This window comes from Varanus komodoensis, unplaced genomic scaffold (genome assembly GCF_004798865.1).
Source record: "Varanus komodoensis strain SLA01 unplaced genomic scaffold, ASM479886v1 scaffold96, whole genome shotgun sequence".
Lineage (NCBI taxonomy): Eukaryota > Metazoa > Chordata > Lepidosauria > Squamata > Varanidae > Varanus > Varanus komodoensis.
Window position 1 is genome coordinate 1,117,812 of NW_025336664.1, and position 17,557 is coordinate 1,135,368.

The 17,557-nt window shown below is 44.4% G+C and overlaps 1 protein-coding gene across 5 annotated transcripts in view; it reads left to right on the forward strand.

Moving 5' to 3' along the window:
• SDK2 (sidekick cell adhesion molecule 2) overlaps positions 1–6,658 on the forward strand; it is a 317,930-nt gene extending 311,272 nt beyond the window's left edge. For all 5 annotated transcript variants that reach the window (XM_044418964.1, XM_044418963.1, XM_044418965.1 and 2 more), the window contains one exon: positions 4,440–6,658. In XM_044418964.1, the coding sequence (XP_044274899.1) occupies positions 4,440–4,793 (354 nt within the window). In that variant the 3' untranslated portion in view covers positions 4,794–6,658. The remainder of the gene's footprint in view (positions 1–4,439) is intronic.
• Positions 6,659–17,557: the final 10,899 nt, after the last annotated feature.

A 17,557-nucleotide genomic window follows, 5' to 3' on the forward strand; every position in this document is an offset into this window, starting at 1 on the left:
CTAGCTCCACCACAGTCCTGTCCCAGACTACTAGGCCATGCCCAAGTATCAGAGATCTTTGTTTCAATAACTGGCAACCCTAGCATGCAGGTGCCCATGGGTGGTAGTAATAGCAATAGCAATAGCAAGTCAAAATTAATTGTGGATGTAATCAAATATGGATGACTTTTATGACATGATAATCCAAAATAATGGAGGGTTGTGCATCCAAGAGGATAATTCAAAGGATGCTTGGACCTCAGAACAAATGCAAATCAAGGTCCCATCCTGAGCTTTGGAAGCAGAGTTTGTAACCTTGTCATTGCAGATGGAATACAAACACCTTTTTAAACAAACAGGTTTTCAAAACCCTGGTCCTTCCCCCATTGCCTAGATTCTTCTCTGTGTGTTCTGGTTATCCTCTTCTCTTCGAGGTGGTGATACAGGGTGCTGAAGCAGGAAGGAAAATATGGCTCTACTTACACATTGTAGGCTAAAACCTCTCAGTAAGAGACGAATCAGAAAAAATTGTTCAGTCATGACCCCAATCCTGGGTGAACTGGGTTACTAGACAGTGAACCCGCCTGATGCAAATCTGAGTATCTTCGTGTTCCTCTGCATCTTTCTCTGGAGTGTGGCAGTGATCAGAGGAGTGGGCAATCAGCTGGGTACCAGTAAGAGAGAAGCGGGCAAACATCTGCCTCAGAAAGTCCAGACTAGGGGACATGTAGCCTTGTAGCCAGGCCTTTCTTCCCTTTGCCCTGTTGCCAGTGGCAACAGGCACTAGCAGTTCTGAGACTAACAGAAGCTGGCAATCATGCCAGGCTGCAGCAAAATGGATCCTTTGTCTTTTCCTTAAGAACGAAGCCCTTGCCAAATAGCCTGGCTCTTAGCTGACCCCCCCCCCCGCCCCCGCCTGGTACAATTAGGCAGGAGGAGAAATGGCTGTCATGGCAAAGTGTCCGTGTCCCAAGTGCATCTGTCTAGGTGCAAACCTGTTGAGGACTGACAAAAGAGGGCACGGAAAGGGAATCCTAAGGCATGGTTCACACTCCGCCCCATCCAGCACAAGGCTACGGAAGAGCTGCAAGAGCCCCCACTCTGTTAGCGGAGTGAGTGGCTGCTCCCTAGAGCTGTCCGGCTGGGCCCTGAAATTTCGGGTATGTTCCTCACAGCACACAATGCTGCCAAGTAGCATGCATAGCCCAGCCTGACAGAAGATCTTACCACTCTCTGAGATTTCTAGCTCAGTCTAACAGTAATACCAGACTCACAGATGGCCCTTCTGCCAAGCATAACAGAAAAAGAACTGCTTAAAAATCAATTCTTTTTTCCAGAATGAGAGTAATCTCTTACTGCAAGGCAAATGTTCTGACATTAAGTTCCCAGCAGTTTTTTGCAACCATGCCAATGGAAATTACATGCTTATTAACTGATGCAACAAGAATGTTTCTTTTCTGAAAGAGCAAAGGAGCTTCAGCCTTATTTTATGAAGGAGTAAAGGAATACATTTCACAAAAACCAAAGCTGAAATCCTACATATACGAGTACTTACTTGGAGGTAAATCCTATTCGATTCAGAGGGATTTGCTTTAGATGAGCACAGGGACCGTATGCAAGTTACTCTCCTAGAGTTGCAGGGGAATCTGGAAAAAGGAGAGACTGAAGCAAATGCCTTGGTTTCCATTCAGTGCTATATTTAAAAGTGCTGCCGGGTTTTCAGCAGGTGATCCATTTTCGGGGAGGTAGAGACATATTGATTCAGTGCATCCGATCCACACAGCATACATGCTCAATCCTAAGTACTATACACGGTGGTCAGACCATGTGAGGCAAGAACACCAGTCTTCCTGCAAGACGGAGCATTTTTATTTCTGGTCTGGCTACAGAGTGTGTGCTGCAATGTGCACAACTCAACATCTATTTGAGAGTTGTGCTCTCCTGGAGGGGAGGGCCATTGAGACTGTCAGGGCTGTGCCTATACTGGGCTGTCAACACCTCTTTGCAGAGGACAGAACTCCATTTAAAGGTATCCTCTAGGGGAAGGCGTGTCCAGGCTTCGTCTAGTTTAAATATAAAGAACAATATGAAGAATATGGAGAAGTCTGAAGTTGCCTAACAGAAGGACTGCGCAAGCACTCCTGCCATCTTCCCATAGTCTTCTCACAATGATGGGATGTGTTGCATTTCTATTTAAATTATAGTAATTATTTCTAAATCTGCATTTATGCATATGAGTTTCCACATGCACATCCTAAGGAAATCCTTGCCCTCTTCTTTGAGGGATGCGTACCCTTTGTTTAGGTGATGCTTAAGTAGCCAGGATATTTATAAGATGACTAGAAACTGGACAATGTATTCAATGTGAACGTGTAGCCCTAACTTCTTTTTCTAAGCAAAACGGAACCCTGTGTTTATGAGACAGGTGCATATGAAAGACTGGGATGTGGAGTCTGAGATTTCAAGCCCGATTTGTTCTGAGGCCCAGTTTTGCTGCACTTTGTTATGTGTTGTTTTGTTTCATCTAACCATGCTGCTGCAGCTCTGCATCTCTCTGGAAAAAAAGTACCAGCACATTTCTGCTCCCCCCCCCCCCCCCCCCCCCCGTTTTGGGGACATGTAAGACACAGCCTCACTTTGGCCCTGTCATTCCGCACTTTTTAATTGCTCAGGCAGACAATCCCTTCCTTTGCCATTATCCCTTCTCCCCCAGTGGAGTGAGCACCTTTGAGAAACCATGAAGAGCCGAACTAGCTGAAAGCCACCACTTGATCACTGGGCTGGCTGGGCTGAGGGTTCTCATGAATAGCCCCTATTGTGCTTCTGCAAGTGGAGAAGCTGAATTCAGTTAGGGGGAGCAGAAGGAGAGCCGAAGGGAGGGGAGGGAGTCAAGTCTGCCATGCCCTGGCCAGTTACGTCTTTTTCATCTCCTCCCACATTTTTTTAACGCAGATGTTCCCATAAGTGGAATACTTGATCACAGTCTGATTATAACTTTTGCAAGTGTAGAAAGGAAGTGCTGCTTTAGGGGCTTAAGTTGTGACATCCGGGATTTAATAGCCATGATCATGATTTCAGGGTTTCTGACATTTTAAATTACTGGATTAATTATGAAAGTAAATATTTCATAAATATTAGAGTGTGTAAAATATTAAGCTTTCTGTCATTCATATTTATATGGAATGGTGTAACTGTGGCTTGAGCTGATGGACAGCTTAGGTATGAAATGTGGCAGATGGGGATGAAGGCGGAGCAGGAAATGAGCTGTGGAGAAGTGTAATCCTGTCCACATCCTCTCAGAATTAGATTCTGTTGAGTTCAGTGGCACTTACTCCCAAGTAAAGGTGTGTAGGATTGCAGCTTAAAGCTCTTGCTGTGGTTTGGCTCATTCTTAAGACCAGCAATCAAGGGCACAATTTTCTCCTAATTTGTGCTATTATTTAATCTCTGCTCAGCAAATAACATGGAGCCAACTTTAGAAATGTTATAATAATAATAATGGCATAGAAATGTAGTAGTAGTAGTAGTAGTAGTAGTAGTAGTAATAATAATAATAATAATAATAATAATAAAATAATAACTTTGACTGGACAATGCTTCCATGGTGTTCCTAGTGTACGTCCCTGTGTGTGCCTTGGAGATGTGTATACTGATGTGTACACAAACACAGTTGCAATTTGGGGGATAGTTGCATGGCATAGCTTTCAACTTTTTATGAAGGCCTTCTCTTGTCTACCTGTCAAATAAATATGTATTTAATCCCAACACTTCTATCATATGCCTGTCATACCAAATACTATAGTTATTTCAATTGGCTAACCATTTAAAATATTTAAAATGCAATTATAAATAAACAACTTTTCAAATAGCAACAGCAGTGTACAATAATGGTAATTTATTATGTACTATTGTATTTCAATGTATTTTATCATGTTGTAAGCCGCCCCGAGGTTTCGGCAAGGGGCAGCATAGAAATGTTATAATAATAATAATAATAATAATAATAATAATAATAATAAAATAAGCACAGGACTAATAAACAGGACCAAAAGCAATAATAATGAAAAGTCCTGAGAATTTAAAAAAAAATGTTGGATAGCACCAGAATTAAAACAAAGGGGTTGCCAAGCACATTTCCCTAGGAAAAGAAATCCATAGACAGAGTGCTTCCCTTCATAATACTTATTCCCTGGTCACATGCTACCACGAAGGCACTTGGAGAAAATCCTCAGGTATTGGTCTCAATGCACAGGCAAAGCAATGTGGGGAAAGGAGGCTGTGTGGCAGCTCCTTTCTCCGTCTTTTGCTGCAGGCTTGCTTCATAAAGTGTGGGTCTCTGCAGCCCGAAACCAAAGAGAACAGGGAAATCAGGCCCTTCGGCAGAGAGAGGGGGAATTTGATCACGTACTCGCTTTCCCTGTGCTTCACTAAACCCACTCTTTTCCCATCTCTCTCCACAGGGAAGTGATAGTGAGTACGAAGTGGATCAGAACCAGCAGAAAGCCCATTCTTTTGTCAACCATTACATCAGTGACCCAACATACTACAACTCCTGGAGGCGCCAGCAAAAAGGCATCTCACGGGCTCAGGCCTACAGTTATACAGAGAGTGACTCCGGTGACCCCGACCATTGTCCAATCTCCAACAGCAACAGCACCCAGCAGGGCAGCCTCTTCCGACCCAAACCCAGTAGGACTCCAACCCCACAAACACCCGTCAACCCTCCCAGCCAGCAGAGCACCCTTTACCGGCCCCCCAGTAGCCTTGCCCCTGGGTCCAGAGCCCCTATTGCTGGATTTTCTTCTTTTGTTTGACATTTCTAAAGGAAAGAAGAAAAAGAGAAAAAAGGCTACGAAGAAAAAGTCATGGATTTAATAATATACAATAATGAAGAACATTTTGGTCCAGAATTATTATTTTTCAGAGGCAATGAGAAGATCGTGTGGGAGACAATCAGTCAGAGCTGAGTTTGGAATCATTGACTGCTGCTGCTTCTAGTATTGCACAGTTCTCTTCAAAGGAATTACCTGCCTGCAGATGTACACCTGGAGCAAGACGGGAGACATGTCTGTTTTCAGGCCTAGTGAAGGAGGAAGGCAGGCAGGCAGGCAGGCTACAGGGTAAAAGAATGGGAGCCCGAAAACTAAGGCAAAGTTTTGTGTTGCAGGCCATCTCCTTGCAGATCAGTTTTCTAGACAGAGAGAGAAATTGTGAATGGATCGACTCTATGGGTTTTTGTTTTTTGTTTTCCAACCAAAGCTTTCCTCGGAGGGGAACGGGTTAGGGCTCAACAAGCTGTAAACATGAGGCAGTTGGACTGCTGCAGACGGTGCTCAGTGCACTACCTGCTAGCGTGATGTGTGAAAGATCGGCCAATAGGAACGTGTGCCAGGTGGCTGACAACTGGCCAATGAGAGAGGAAGATTCCCAAGCTGCACCTGCTGTGATCTCATGGTGGCGATTTTGAGGAGCTGGAACAAGACAGACGGGAAACCTAGTTTGGAGGCTACCTGGATTGGACTCTAATGGCTTAGGCTGGGCAAACAACAACTACACTCAGACCAGTTTTGCCTCTATTTTGCTCTTCCACTCGCAGCTGGAACATTTGCAGAAGTTAACCAAGCTGAATGGTGCTGACTAGAAACAGTGTGGTTTCTTTTTGTGCTTTTGGAAGTGAGGTTAGGAGGCGACCTTTGAGAATCCTTGGGAGGAAATATTAAAATTAAAAGGAATCAATATATTGTCATTTGGTGAAATACATGGTCAGTATCACTTCAGCAGGAAGTGCTGTTCCCATGGCTTTGTGGGAAAACTGAGCGCCTGCAGCCAAACCAAGCCGCAAGGCAGACAGAATCCACCCCACATGGTTGGATAGTCTCTCAGTGCCCTGATTTCTTCTCAGTTCCTTTCCCCCCATTCACTTCATTGGACAGGGAGAGAGGAAGGGAAAGTGGGCAAGCCCCAGCCTGATCCAAGTGCAATTTGAGGGGGGGGGGTTCAGGGACAAGATATAAACTGACCATATACATGCTGCACAGTCCCTTGGAACTGGTTTTAGAATGGAAAACCTCAGTGGGCTCTGCTTAAGCCTCACTGCAGTCTTTTCTCTCCTCCTCCTGGAATCAAAACTAAGCATTCTTTTCAGTTCCATAAAAAAGAAGATCCCCCTTTTATATAGTGTTCCCTCAGTTATTCACACCCCACAAACTTTCTAGAGTGGGGAGATGGAGTGGGAACACAGTTGGTGGGGAGATGCATTGAACATGGTAGCTCTCCCACTCCCACTTCTCATTTTTTTTCTCTCTTGAGTTCAGTTTTAGGGTTTGGGGAAGTCAGTGGGAAGTTTTTTGTTAATTTTGCCCTAGCAGAATACACACAAACACATACATTGAGTGCCTACTGAACCCCAAGATGTGGGGTGGCCATCTTTTGTCTTTAAAATAAACCCACGCAACCATGGGTTAGAGCAAAGAACAAGCCCAGGATCAGGGAGGAGAAAGGGGGGAAGTGGGGAGGAATGTGAGCATTCTACTCTGGCTGGGTTGCCTTCTTTCCTGGAAGTCCATTGTAGCCCCCTCACCTCACCCCATGCCTTTATTTGCACATTGTTTTCAAAGCCTGGTTTACAAAGATTTGAGCCTGGCATATAGGGTCCTTTTAATAAAGAATCAAAAAGCCATTTGAAATGTTTCTGCAGGTTTTATTTTCACTGGGTTTCTGGCATGAACTGTCTCATAATGACTATCAGTTAATTTATAAAGCATGATTTCTTTAAAAAGGAATGGCCATAAGCCACCGGGGAAGCAGCCTATCCAAAGGAGTCAGCTACGAAGGAAATAATGATGGTAAAGCCTGTTCAGACTGTCATTTAAAGCTGTGAAAGTTGGTGGCCTAACTTAATTCAAAAGAGGATTGAGCAAGCTCACGACCAGGATGTTTATGCCATTAATGGTATTAAAGGGAAGCAGAGCAACCACTTCTTCAGCTCCTGTCTGTCTGTACCAAACCCACATGGATTGAATAGGGAAGGCATTTATTGCCTCAGCCCCACTGTTCATCACGTGGCTCATTTGAGTCACTGTCAGGGTCACTGTCTAGGTAGACCACTGCTTTGACCTCGCTTTCTATACTTGCGTGGCCTTTCAAATGAACACAGATTTTCATTTCTTTAGGTTTCCTTGCAGTGGACAAAAGAATACAATCTGAGTTTTATGCAAACCAAAGTCTTTTCAAATCTTGTGGTTCTGTTATTTGATGACAAAGGGGAAGGGGTGTCAAAGACTTCTGGAAGGTCACATCACCCCAATTCCAGACTGAGGTTTCTACATCAGTTACTATACTATACTAGTTACTGTAGTGGCAGTATGTATGCAGGCAAACAAAGGCTATCTGTTTATTTAATGAAAGGTGAAAACAGACGCAACTTGTGCCTTAGATCTGGTCCATGAGGTGATCTTTACAATGTCAGGGGATGTATTTGAAGTGTGAATCAGCCATCACCAATGCAACAGGCAGAATGTTCACATTTCCTCAGTCTCCATGGTGTTTCAGTGGAGTGCAACTGTCAGCCCTCCTATATACAAAAATTGTGATTGTGTGCATGCAGGAAGCACCCTGTAGATAGGAGTCTGGCATAAAAGTTCCTTCTTGCACAACATTTTGGGTCACACGTTTGCAAGACAACCACCTTCTTGAGTGCCAGTAATTCAGATAAATTACTCATTGGGAACAAGATTGCAGGTTAGGCAATAGCTCAAGAAACCCCATCTCAGCTGGCAAGTCTGCATATTTATTCTCCAGCCTTCTAGTTTTGTACTAGTTTCTGGAAGGGCTGTTTCACTAAAACTAATTGCATGCATTTTGAGGCATACCCCTATTCTAATAACAATCCCATTATTAACCTACCAGTGTTAGCAAGAGGTTATTAAGAGGGGAAAGTGGCCAGCTGGCACCCTCCAGACTGGGATTTAATTAACCATTGATAGGAGGACCAAGCCTCTGGCTTGGATAATGTGGCTGCTCACTTGAAAGAGATTAACTCAGAGCCAGGAAATAGGTAATCAAGGCTTCTCCAGCAGCTGCCTTGGTGACTGGTAATTTAATTGGCAAGTCTGAAACCTACTAAAGAGAGGGCCTTAAAGAACAGGGCTGAAGGGTCACTCTGTCTTCTCAAAGGATAAGGGAGTGCATTCTGGCCTTACTTGCAGGGTGACTGTTCCCAGTGCAAGACAGCTACTCTCAAGAAGAGTGTGCAGCCTGTGTCTGTAAGTGACCATATCTAATTCAGAGGCAATGAAGAGGTTGATAGTGCTGTTGGGTAGACAGTATCTTGTGGGCACTGCTGGTTTTGGTCTAATAGTGCTTCTCCTCCTCCTTTAACCTCACCCACTTAGTTTTATTTATTTTTAAATGTCTAGCCCACCCTTCTGTAAAGAAAATGCTCAAAGCAGATAAGAGTAAATTACTGGTAAAATAACAAAGTTATAATTAAAAGATTTAAATCCATCTAATTAAAATGCATCATTAAGGGGAAAAGCACCTACCAGATTAAAACTGACTTCAGCAAATCAGTTGAGAGACAACAACAAAGGCTGTCTGAATAAAAATGTCCGATTTTGGCAGGGTTTCTCTCTTAGTACCGTAGCCACACACTCCTGTGTGGAAGCCAAGATGGACCAAATGTGAGCAAGCACAGTACCTGGAGAAGGGATGCTTTAAAAAAAAGCCCTTTGTTTGTAGGGATGCTGGCAACCAGGAAGAGCCAGTGTACAGTGTTGGACCAGGACTTTGCAAGCCCAGGTTCTAGTCCACATGCAGGCCTTGAAGCTTGCTTGCTTGCTTGATGAGTTTGGGCCAATCACTGACTATTGGCTAAACCTGTCTCATAGGATTGTTGTTGTTGTGAGGAGAAAATGAAGAGACAGATATTTTGCAGATAAAAAAGGCAGGATAGGAATCAAACTAACAAAGAAACCACCCTCTTCCTCTACCCAGTTGTCTAAAACTTCCCAGGGTGGAATTGAAATGTTAAGTTTTTGCATCTCCCTAGAGGTAGCAGCCAATGAAGTCATGAAGGGGCTGCAGAAAAATGGTAATACAATGTCAAGTCATGTTCTTCCTTTATCACAGTCTACATAGGAGATGCAGGTCAGTTGATAGCACTGCTGTGGCTCCAAATAAAATTGGAAGAAATCAACTGATGTGTCAAAAGAGGAGTACCTTCAGATCCAGGGACTTGATAAAGAAAAAAGATGAGAAATGTGGCTGAATTTAACCTTTGGACATCCAGTTGCCCACCTGTCAATTGTGTATTCTTTACAGACAGTTGGGTTACCAATGCAACACTGAACAAGCTTTCTAGCTATTTGGAACCAATCACTTTCACAAGAGCACTTTAACACAATGGTGCAATGTTAGGAGAAATTGTGCTTGCCAAAACTTACCATCCACCCAACATAAGAAGGCAGTTTTTGTGCGAACTTGGCAACCACTGCAGGGCACCCAGGGAGACAGAATCAGCTGCATTAGAAAACAAGGAGAAGTAGAATGCATGAGAGAACAGCCAATCCATGCCTTTCTGCGTGGAGAACAAGTTTTTGTACCAATTACACACCAATTATTTGTGTGATAATTAGCAGCACTTGGGCAGAGAAGCTTCCATGTAGCCTGAAATACTTGATCCAGCCTAACCTTGCAAGCCAAGCAGGGTCAGGCCTGGTTGAAATCTGGATGGGTGACTTAATGTTGTGAATCGCCCAGAGAGCTCCAGCTATGGGTGGTATAGAAGTGTAATAATTCCAGCACAGAGCGTCCTGGGACCATGCTGCCTCCTTGGAGAGCAGTGTTCTTCCCCTCCGAGAACCACTCCACACACTCTGTATTTTAGCCCCGCCTACAAATATATTCACAGGATAAACACACATACCAATGCCAAACACACAGGTCCATCAGTCAGGAAAGTCTGTGTTGGAAAGCAAACCCAGATTTCCTCCTATCTGGTGTACAAAATCCAGATGACCCATCCTATCATAGGTCCAGGAAACTGGCAAGTGAGCAGCTAAGCAGGAGGGGCTCTCTCTGAGCTTGCCCAAGCTGACGTTTGTCATAACTGTCCCACCAGTGATGAAGCATCCATCACTGGCCCAGTGCCCCCTCACTCATTCGCTTTCAGAGATCTCTTCATACAAGCAGCGAGTTAACCCAGTGGCAGCCCCTCCAAAGTGACCAAGTTGCAGATTGGTGGAGCTGTCACCAGTTTGCCACATTTTAATTATTTTTGCTTCTCCAAGGCATGTGAATAGTTTTGCAAGCCACACACATGAAGTAGTGCAGGTGCCGAGGGGCACATTTCTACAGGTCTGCAAAGGGGAACTTCCAGCAGTGTCCTTGATGTCTGCTGTCAAAGTGCAAGAAAGGAAGGAGACAAGGTCGATCCTACCAGAGTCCCTTGGGATACCTGCAGCTGAATGAGGGTGAAGGGGGCAACACATACTGAGCCTGATCATCTATTGAGCACACCCTGAGTTGTTCTGTGAGCAATACACACTGTAACTTATTTGCAGAGCGGGTTGTCCTACCTTGCAAACTCACCCATAGTTGCTTCATACTGTGAACAATATTGGTTGCTTCATCCAACAAAGCCAACGGATGCAAAAACACCAATTGATTGTAATTCCTGGTACTATCACATCACCAAAAGCAGTAGCTTGGGATTATATGAAGGAATTCTACAGAAATGTACATGATGGATATAACATTATTTATCCCTCTGTGTGTTTCCTATGTCTGACAGACTGCAGCATTCCTGTCCCTGGTTCACGTCATTTGTTTTTCTTTTCATGTCAAGATCATTGGAAAGGAATGATCTTAAGTTTTTTTTCTCTTTGAGGAGGTTTCTGTAAGAACAGAACAGAGATCATTTCTGACAGCAAAGGTTATACACCGCGGGACTCAGTCAAATTAACATTCACAGCTCTGTTTTGTCATGAATGATAAGCGTGTGTTGGAAGGAGTCACAGCTATTGAGGATTTGATTCTGTTGTTGTTGTATTATTGGGTTTAGCAGCTGCAATCCAATTGTAGGGCCTTTGCTACTGATCCGCCTATGAAACATGGCAAACCTTCAGCATAAATGCCCCTCGATGCCGGAATGGAAGATTTTTCCGGCTGCTGCTGCTCTGGCCGCCAGGATTAACCCTCATATGAAGGGCTCGGAATGGGGGAGGGAAAGGCGAAAGAAAGGCAATTCTGAGCCCACCGAGGGCCATGCGCTGCCTCCCCTTCCCCCACAGTCGCACAGCAGCAGTAGGAAGCATCCTCCATCACCATGGCAACGTGTCTGTGGCTCGCTGCCCATTGGGTTACTCTGCTGTGGGCTTATTTTGCAAGATAGGCTTCACCCTCCTCCCTTCGTTTGGAGATTTATGCTCTTTCCCAGCTTTTAAAAGCTGGATTTGGTCTCTCTCCATCTTCCTCCAACTGTTAAAAATAAATAAAAAGCCACATTCTCTGCATTGACAGCTTCTTTGCACACACTCGCGTATGGAAAGCACATGTTTTGCCAGAGCCTTAGTGCTATCTTTCAGATGAACTGGACTTCCAACTGGCACAGTTAGAGGGAGGTGGAAAAATGGCAGATTCGGTGATCAATGTATGAGATTATCTCAGCTCTCTGTTCCCTGAATATATGCCATTCAAAATGGTGTCACAAGAATGTGGGAAAGAGTTGGTTAGATCCATACTGAAGTCATCTTGATTGAAACATGAGATTCATGTATGTTTTATTGTATTGTAAAACAACCAAATTTGGAGGGTGGGGAGGAAAAGGGAAAGGGAATCTGGTCAAGTTAGAGACGGGAAACAGCAGAGAAGCTGAAACTAGTGAGAAGGAAGTGGAATGCGAGGCTGTGGTGCCAGCAGAGGGACTGCAGAAGGACACCTGTCCTATCCATGGGCTTCAGGCCAAAAGAAGACACAGACTAATGGGTTTGTGGATCGGAACCACTGACAAAAGTAATGAAAGAGGCTCTGGAGTGCTTCTGTCACCATGCTGAGCAGTGATGCCAAACACAGCCTCTCTAACACTTCACCTTCTCTTAAGATCAAATGCACAGTCAGTGAGCCCAGTCTGTGAAGCCAGTTCTAATTTGGTTTGGAAGAACTTTGAGCAATGATCAGTGGTGCATTTTTTTTTTTGTTTTATTTTTTTTGAGGGTGGGAAGGTGTCAGGAGAGGGTAGAGTTTCAAACTTAGCTGTTTTCTCCTGCTGGAAGATTTCTGTATCAGCTCAGCCAGTTGTGAAGATGAGGAAGAAATAAACTCCCCTTGAAAATCCCCATGCGTTTGTCTCAAGCTATTTCTTCTTCCCAAGAAATGAAACTGTCTAATGCTTGTGTTGGCTGTTCTAGAGTGCAGAATGTGGCCAGCCTGGGGCTCCTCAGAGGGTTTCTGGGGTCTGGGGGAGCCTGCTGCTGCACCCACCCCATGGTTGCGTAGAGCACTGGGGAGCCATGAAGCGGGGCCCAACAGTATTCGTGGGTGGCGAAGCATTCCTTTTACAGGCACCCAGGGCAAACCAGCCCAGTTGCTCCAACCCTGAGCCAGAATATACAAAGGCCACCAAAATATCCACCACAGAAAAGTACGCTTGCAAAGCCCTTTCAGTGCATGTTTTCCATTCCACCGGGAATGAGAGCCATTTAGCAGAGTTCAACGTGTCCTTTAGTTCTCCTAGACACATGAATCAGAGTACACTGTGACACGTGAATGGTAAGAATAGGGAAGGAGTCTGAGAACAGAGCAGGCATATTTCTTATGCCTTCAGTGGGCAGAGTCAGGGCCATATGGCACCTAAGGGACAACTATGAAGTCATTAGGCTCTGGGCATATGCTTGCTGTTATGAGAGGGAGGATATTTTCCAAGCATGGTGGTATGAGCATCTGTGGCAGAAAAATGATTATACATTATGTTCCCATAACTCTCCAGTAAAGCCCTGGGCTCTACCTTCTACCCTATGATGAAGCAGCAATAAATTTAATTTAATAGTGAAAGAAACATGACTGTACAGATACTGAAAAACATCAAGCACAAGCTTAGACTGTGAACAAGGATAGCCTTTGGGCCAAATATAAACAGGCCTCCCTGTGGCAAATGGGGAAATAAAGGCCCTCCTGTCACAACACGGTCTATTCCCAAAAGCCGGGTTTATATCCAGTTGTGCCTTTCACAGAGCAGTGACTGAAATGAAGAACTGATTAAATGGTTCTCCATGGCCAGATCCTGTCCTCCTAGCTCTGCAACATTCCCAAGTCACTCTTCCCAGAATCAAGGAAATGAGACCATCCTGTGAATGGAGACTGGATATGAATCCCACAACATTCAATGAGGCACACTCCCAGGTGAGTGTGCATAAAAGTGCAGCTTTTGTGCCGCACATGGAAAACACCTGAAAGCACACAGATCCTTCTGATCACACGAAGAGAAACCCATCTAGCTCCTTTCTGCAGTCACACCTCTGGTCCATAAAGCCACTTGTGTGTGTCGCACTTGGCAAGGGCCCTTTGATGGTTCAGAAGTCCCTCCCAGCCCTGATACTGGAGATCCTGGTTATGGGGTAGATACAGTGAAGCCGGGATTTTCTGCACCTGCTGTACCATTCATCTATGCCTCCTCCCATCAGCATGGCAGCACCTTCCCAGGTCACGAGGATGAAAGCAAAAGAGCATATTGAAGGTAAGTTGGAATGTTGTCTGAGGAAATCAGAATATTTCTCCAGAAAAGAGGGGGAGTTAATATCAGGTAAACAGATCAGGTTTATAACTTCACCTTCGACATAGTTTGGGTTAACATTCTCTTGTAAGGAAAGATGTACAGGAGGGGGAAGTGATGGTTGGCATCTCTGCCTCTGACAACTAATTGTCTTAGCAGGCACTTAGCTGCCAGTGTTTAAAGGGGAGTGCCGCAACAAGAGTGGGATGAGCTAGTTGTCGCTGAGCATCAGACCACTGGGAGACAATACGCTTCGACAGGGCTGCTGGATTTGGCACTGTTGCAACTTGAACATCTCCCTAGGGCAAAAGACAGTCACTTACAGCACACCACTTCGTCAAGCATGGAAGGAGGTAGCAAATATCGCACAGGCAACCTGGACAACACCGTGATCAATGCTAGGAGGATGAGAACTGGCATTCTTTCACTCTTCCACTTCTGCCTATTGCTGTTTCTTCTCATAAATGCATTGAGCTGCTAGTCTCATAACACAAAATGGTGCATAAAGACTAAGGAACTAAGGTTCTTCCCTCTACCAAAACTGCTTAGCTATTTCTGCTTTACAGCAAATGGACAAGTTGCACTTAAAGTGAATGCTTAACTGATCCACAGAACATACACTGAAGGGTTATCTTTGGTCCATCATTTGCCGCAGGTCCAGGAATGGTGCCAATACCTAGGTAGCCCCATCCATGCCCATTCTAATTTAAGAAGTAATATGGACCACAACACTTCCCGCTGTTTAAGATCTTAAGTATGAACAAAACTCTAGATACCCTGAAACAGGTCAGATTTCTATCTGCGGATTTCTCATGTTTTAAAAGTGTGTGTGCATGCATTTTTATGTATCAAACATACCACTTTGTCTTAGCGTAGATTCACCTACAGCTAAATTTAATTGGGAAATTATTGCTAAAATAACCATTTATTCTACTTTCAGTTCTGTCCTACTGGCTGGGGTGTGGAGGAGGGGGGTGGTGACACGAAAATACTGTCTTGTCTCATTTTATGCTTACAGCAGCAAAATGGGGATGCATTAGACTGAGTCAGTGACTTGCCAAAGACCACCCTGTGAAGTCTCTGGCAAGCGGCAATGGGAAGCTCAGTTCAAAGGAAGAGTCAAAGCCCCCCTCCTGCCCAGACTCTGAGTCCTGTGTGCATGCCAGAGGCTTCAAAGACGTGAGATGGGGAAGGGGGCTACTGAACATAATGGCTGGCTACTATTTCTAACTAACCTGAATGAACCCCTCATTACACTGGGACAAAACAGGTGGAGGTTTTCACCAATGGCTCTCGGCTTGGGAGGCAGGAAATTTCCTCTTAATAGAGTCCTTTTTAGCCTTTAATTTCACTCTGTTGCCTTGGCCAAGCCACTGCCCCTCAGCCTGTCTACTTCCCTGAGTTCCTGTGAGGGTAAAACATTACTCTGAGCTCCTTGAAACAAGAACAAGATTCAAATATAATAAAGAAGAACTTAGTGAGGCAGCCAGCTCCCCCATGCCAGTAAATGTCATGTTGTGTGAATTGAGTAGGTTCTAAACAGGTAGGGACTCACGATCCTTGCCTGCACATCTCCAGTCAAGACCAATGAGTAGTTATTTTGCACAAATCTTAATCTTTGGGAAGGCATCACCAATCCTACTGGCTCCTTGCTGGGGCTGGTGGGGCCAGCACTCTCCCAGTGTGCTTTTGGATCCCAAGCGCACTGAATCAGCATGCATGAGACAACAGGTTCTTCCCCTGGAGGCATGGGAAGAATAGCATTTTAAAAACTCACATTTGCAAATTAAATGTGAAGAGCCACTTTGAACAAATCAAAGTTTTTTTTTAATGGCTTGTTTCCACTTTTTGTATTGCAGTAGCATTCAGAAGTAACTCACCAGAGACTGAAAAGGTTCTTAGCTCAATACTGTACCTAACAGAAGTTAATATTTGTGGGAATGAGGATTGTCCAGCTCTGTATTTATGCTGTACAGTAGGGATGTATTAAAGGGGCAGCTTTAAAAGGTGGGAAAATATGCATTCTTTAAGGTTTACTCCCAATCCTCTTGAAGCACCATGCCTAGGTCAGTCACAGCAACTGAAATGTGATTTTTCCAGGATCTCCTAAGCAAGACAGGAGTGTTATCATATTTGAAAAAGTGCATCCTGAACAAAGGGGAATTTTGAATAGCCTGATTTGGATGGGTCAGTTGGGGGGAGTTTGGATCACTTCCACTTTTGCAGGGCATTGGCCACCACTGACGAAAACAGACAGACATGCCCCGGTTATAACAAAGTTCCCGTTCATTCAGTGGAAGCTGTTGTGTCATATCTAGGTTGTTTTTTCTTTAAGTTATTATCTGAGGCAATGCACTCTCTGGCCCTGCAAGCAGTTCAGTCCTAAAAAGCAGAAGGCAGTCTTGTTTTATACACATCCCAGGTATTTTGTGATTTGACTTTCTGTGAACCACCCAGAGAGCTTCAGCTATTGCACAGGACAGATACGTAAGAAATGATGGCAGAAGGCAAATGATGTGCTCGTGGAATGTATATCTGGCCTTTCCTCTGCAAATCGGCCAGAATGCTCTAGTCCCCCACCCCGAAAAATCAATAAGCTGTTGCAGTAAAATAAACTGAGAGATAGCAACTGGCTGAGTGTCATTAGCTAAATGGGGATTTTGATCAGGATTTCCACGTTTTATGCTGACTTTTAAAAAGTCTCCCAATTCTTTCCATTGCAATGTCTTGTTAGCACCTTCGTTTTCAGTATGAAGACGGAATCGCACCTGGCTCTACAGATCTGGGCTTCTGAGGAATAACTGGGCAACTGAAGTGCCCTAGGATGACAGCTACTATAATGTCATGCCTCAAGTGCTGGACTAGGACAAAAGAGGCAGGAGTCAAATTCCTGCTCAGCCCTGTTGTTCACTTGGTAACTTGATCTAACCATAGCCTAACCTCCTTCGCAGGGCTGTTGTGACGGGAAGCTCAAGTATGCCTCATTCAGTTCCTTTGACAAAGCTCAGTATACAAATATGTCAAGGAGGAAGTTCCCACTGTTTGTACACTTGTGTGTAAGAGCATGGCTCTGGGCAATCCTGTGTACAGCCTGGCACTCACCTGCACAGCATCTTCTGGAATTGGTTCAGGAAAGTTGGGTGTGTTCGCAATTCACTGGCTGGCCCATTCCCTGAGCAGAGTGGGAATATCAGTTCCTTTCAGCCTTCTGCAGCACAGTGCCTGACCCCACATCGCATACCTTCACGTGAAATTCGATTCGACCATCCAGAGAGCTCCCTTCACCTGCACTGGAGTCCTTCTCATCAATACGCCACATCAGCCTTTATACCTTGACAGACAACTCCATCCTAAACCTGGAAGATAATTCAATGACTCTCCAGAACTTCTACAATAACCAGAGGTGATTGTTGGATGTTTGTGGTACCAGCAAGTTCCAAAGAAAGTAAGGACAGGAAAAGGAAAGAAATGGGATCGATCGATCTACCTATCTTCCTTCCTTCCTTCCTTCCTTCCTTCCTTCCTTCCTTCCTTCCTTCCTTCCTTCCTATTTAAAGCTTTTGTATGCTGTCCTATTATACAAAATCTCAGGTCAGCTTACAATATTTAAAAGAACAATTAAAACAACAATTTCTAATAAATAATAGAAACAGAACAGAACAAATCACAAGCAAACAGATCGACTAAAGGTTAAAAGTTGTTAAATTTTAAAATACTGTTTAAATAAAATGGTTTTGGCCTGGCACCAAAAAGAGTATAAACTTGGCCCCAGGCCTACGTTTCTGGGAAGTACATTCCAGAGTCTGGGCA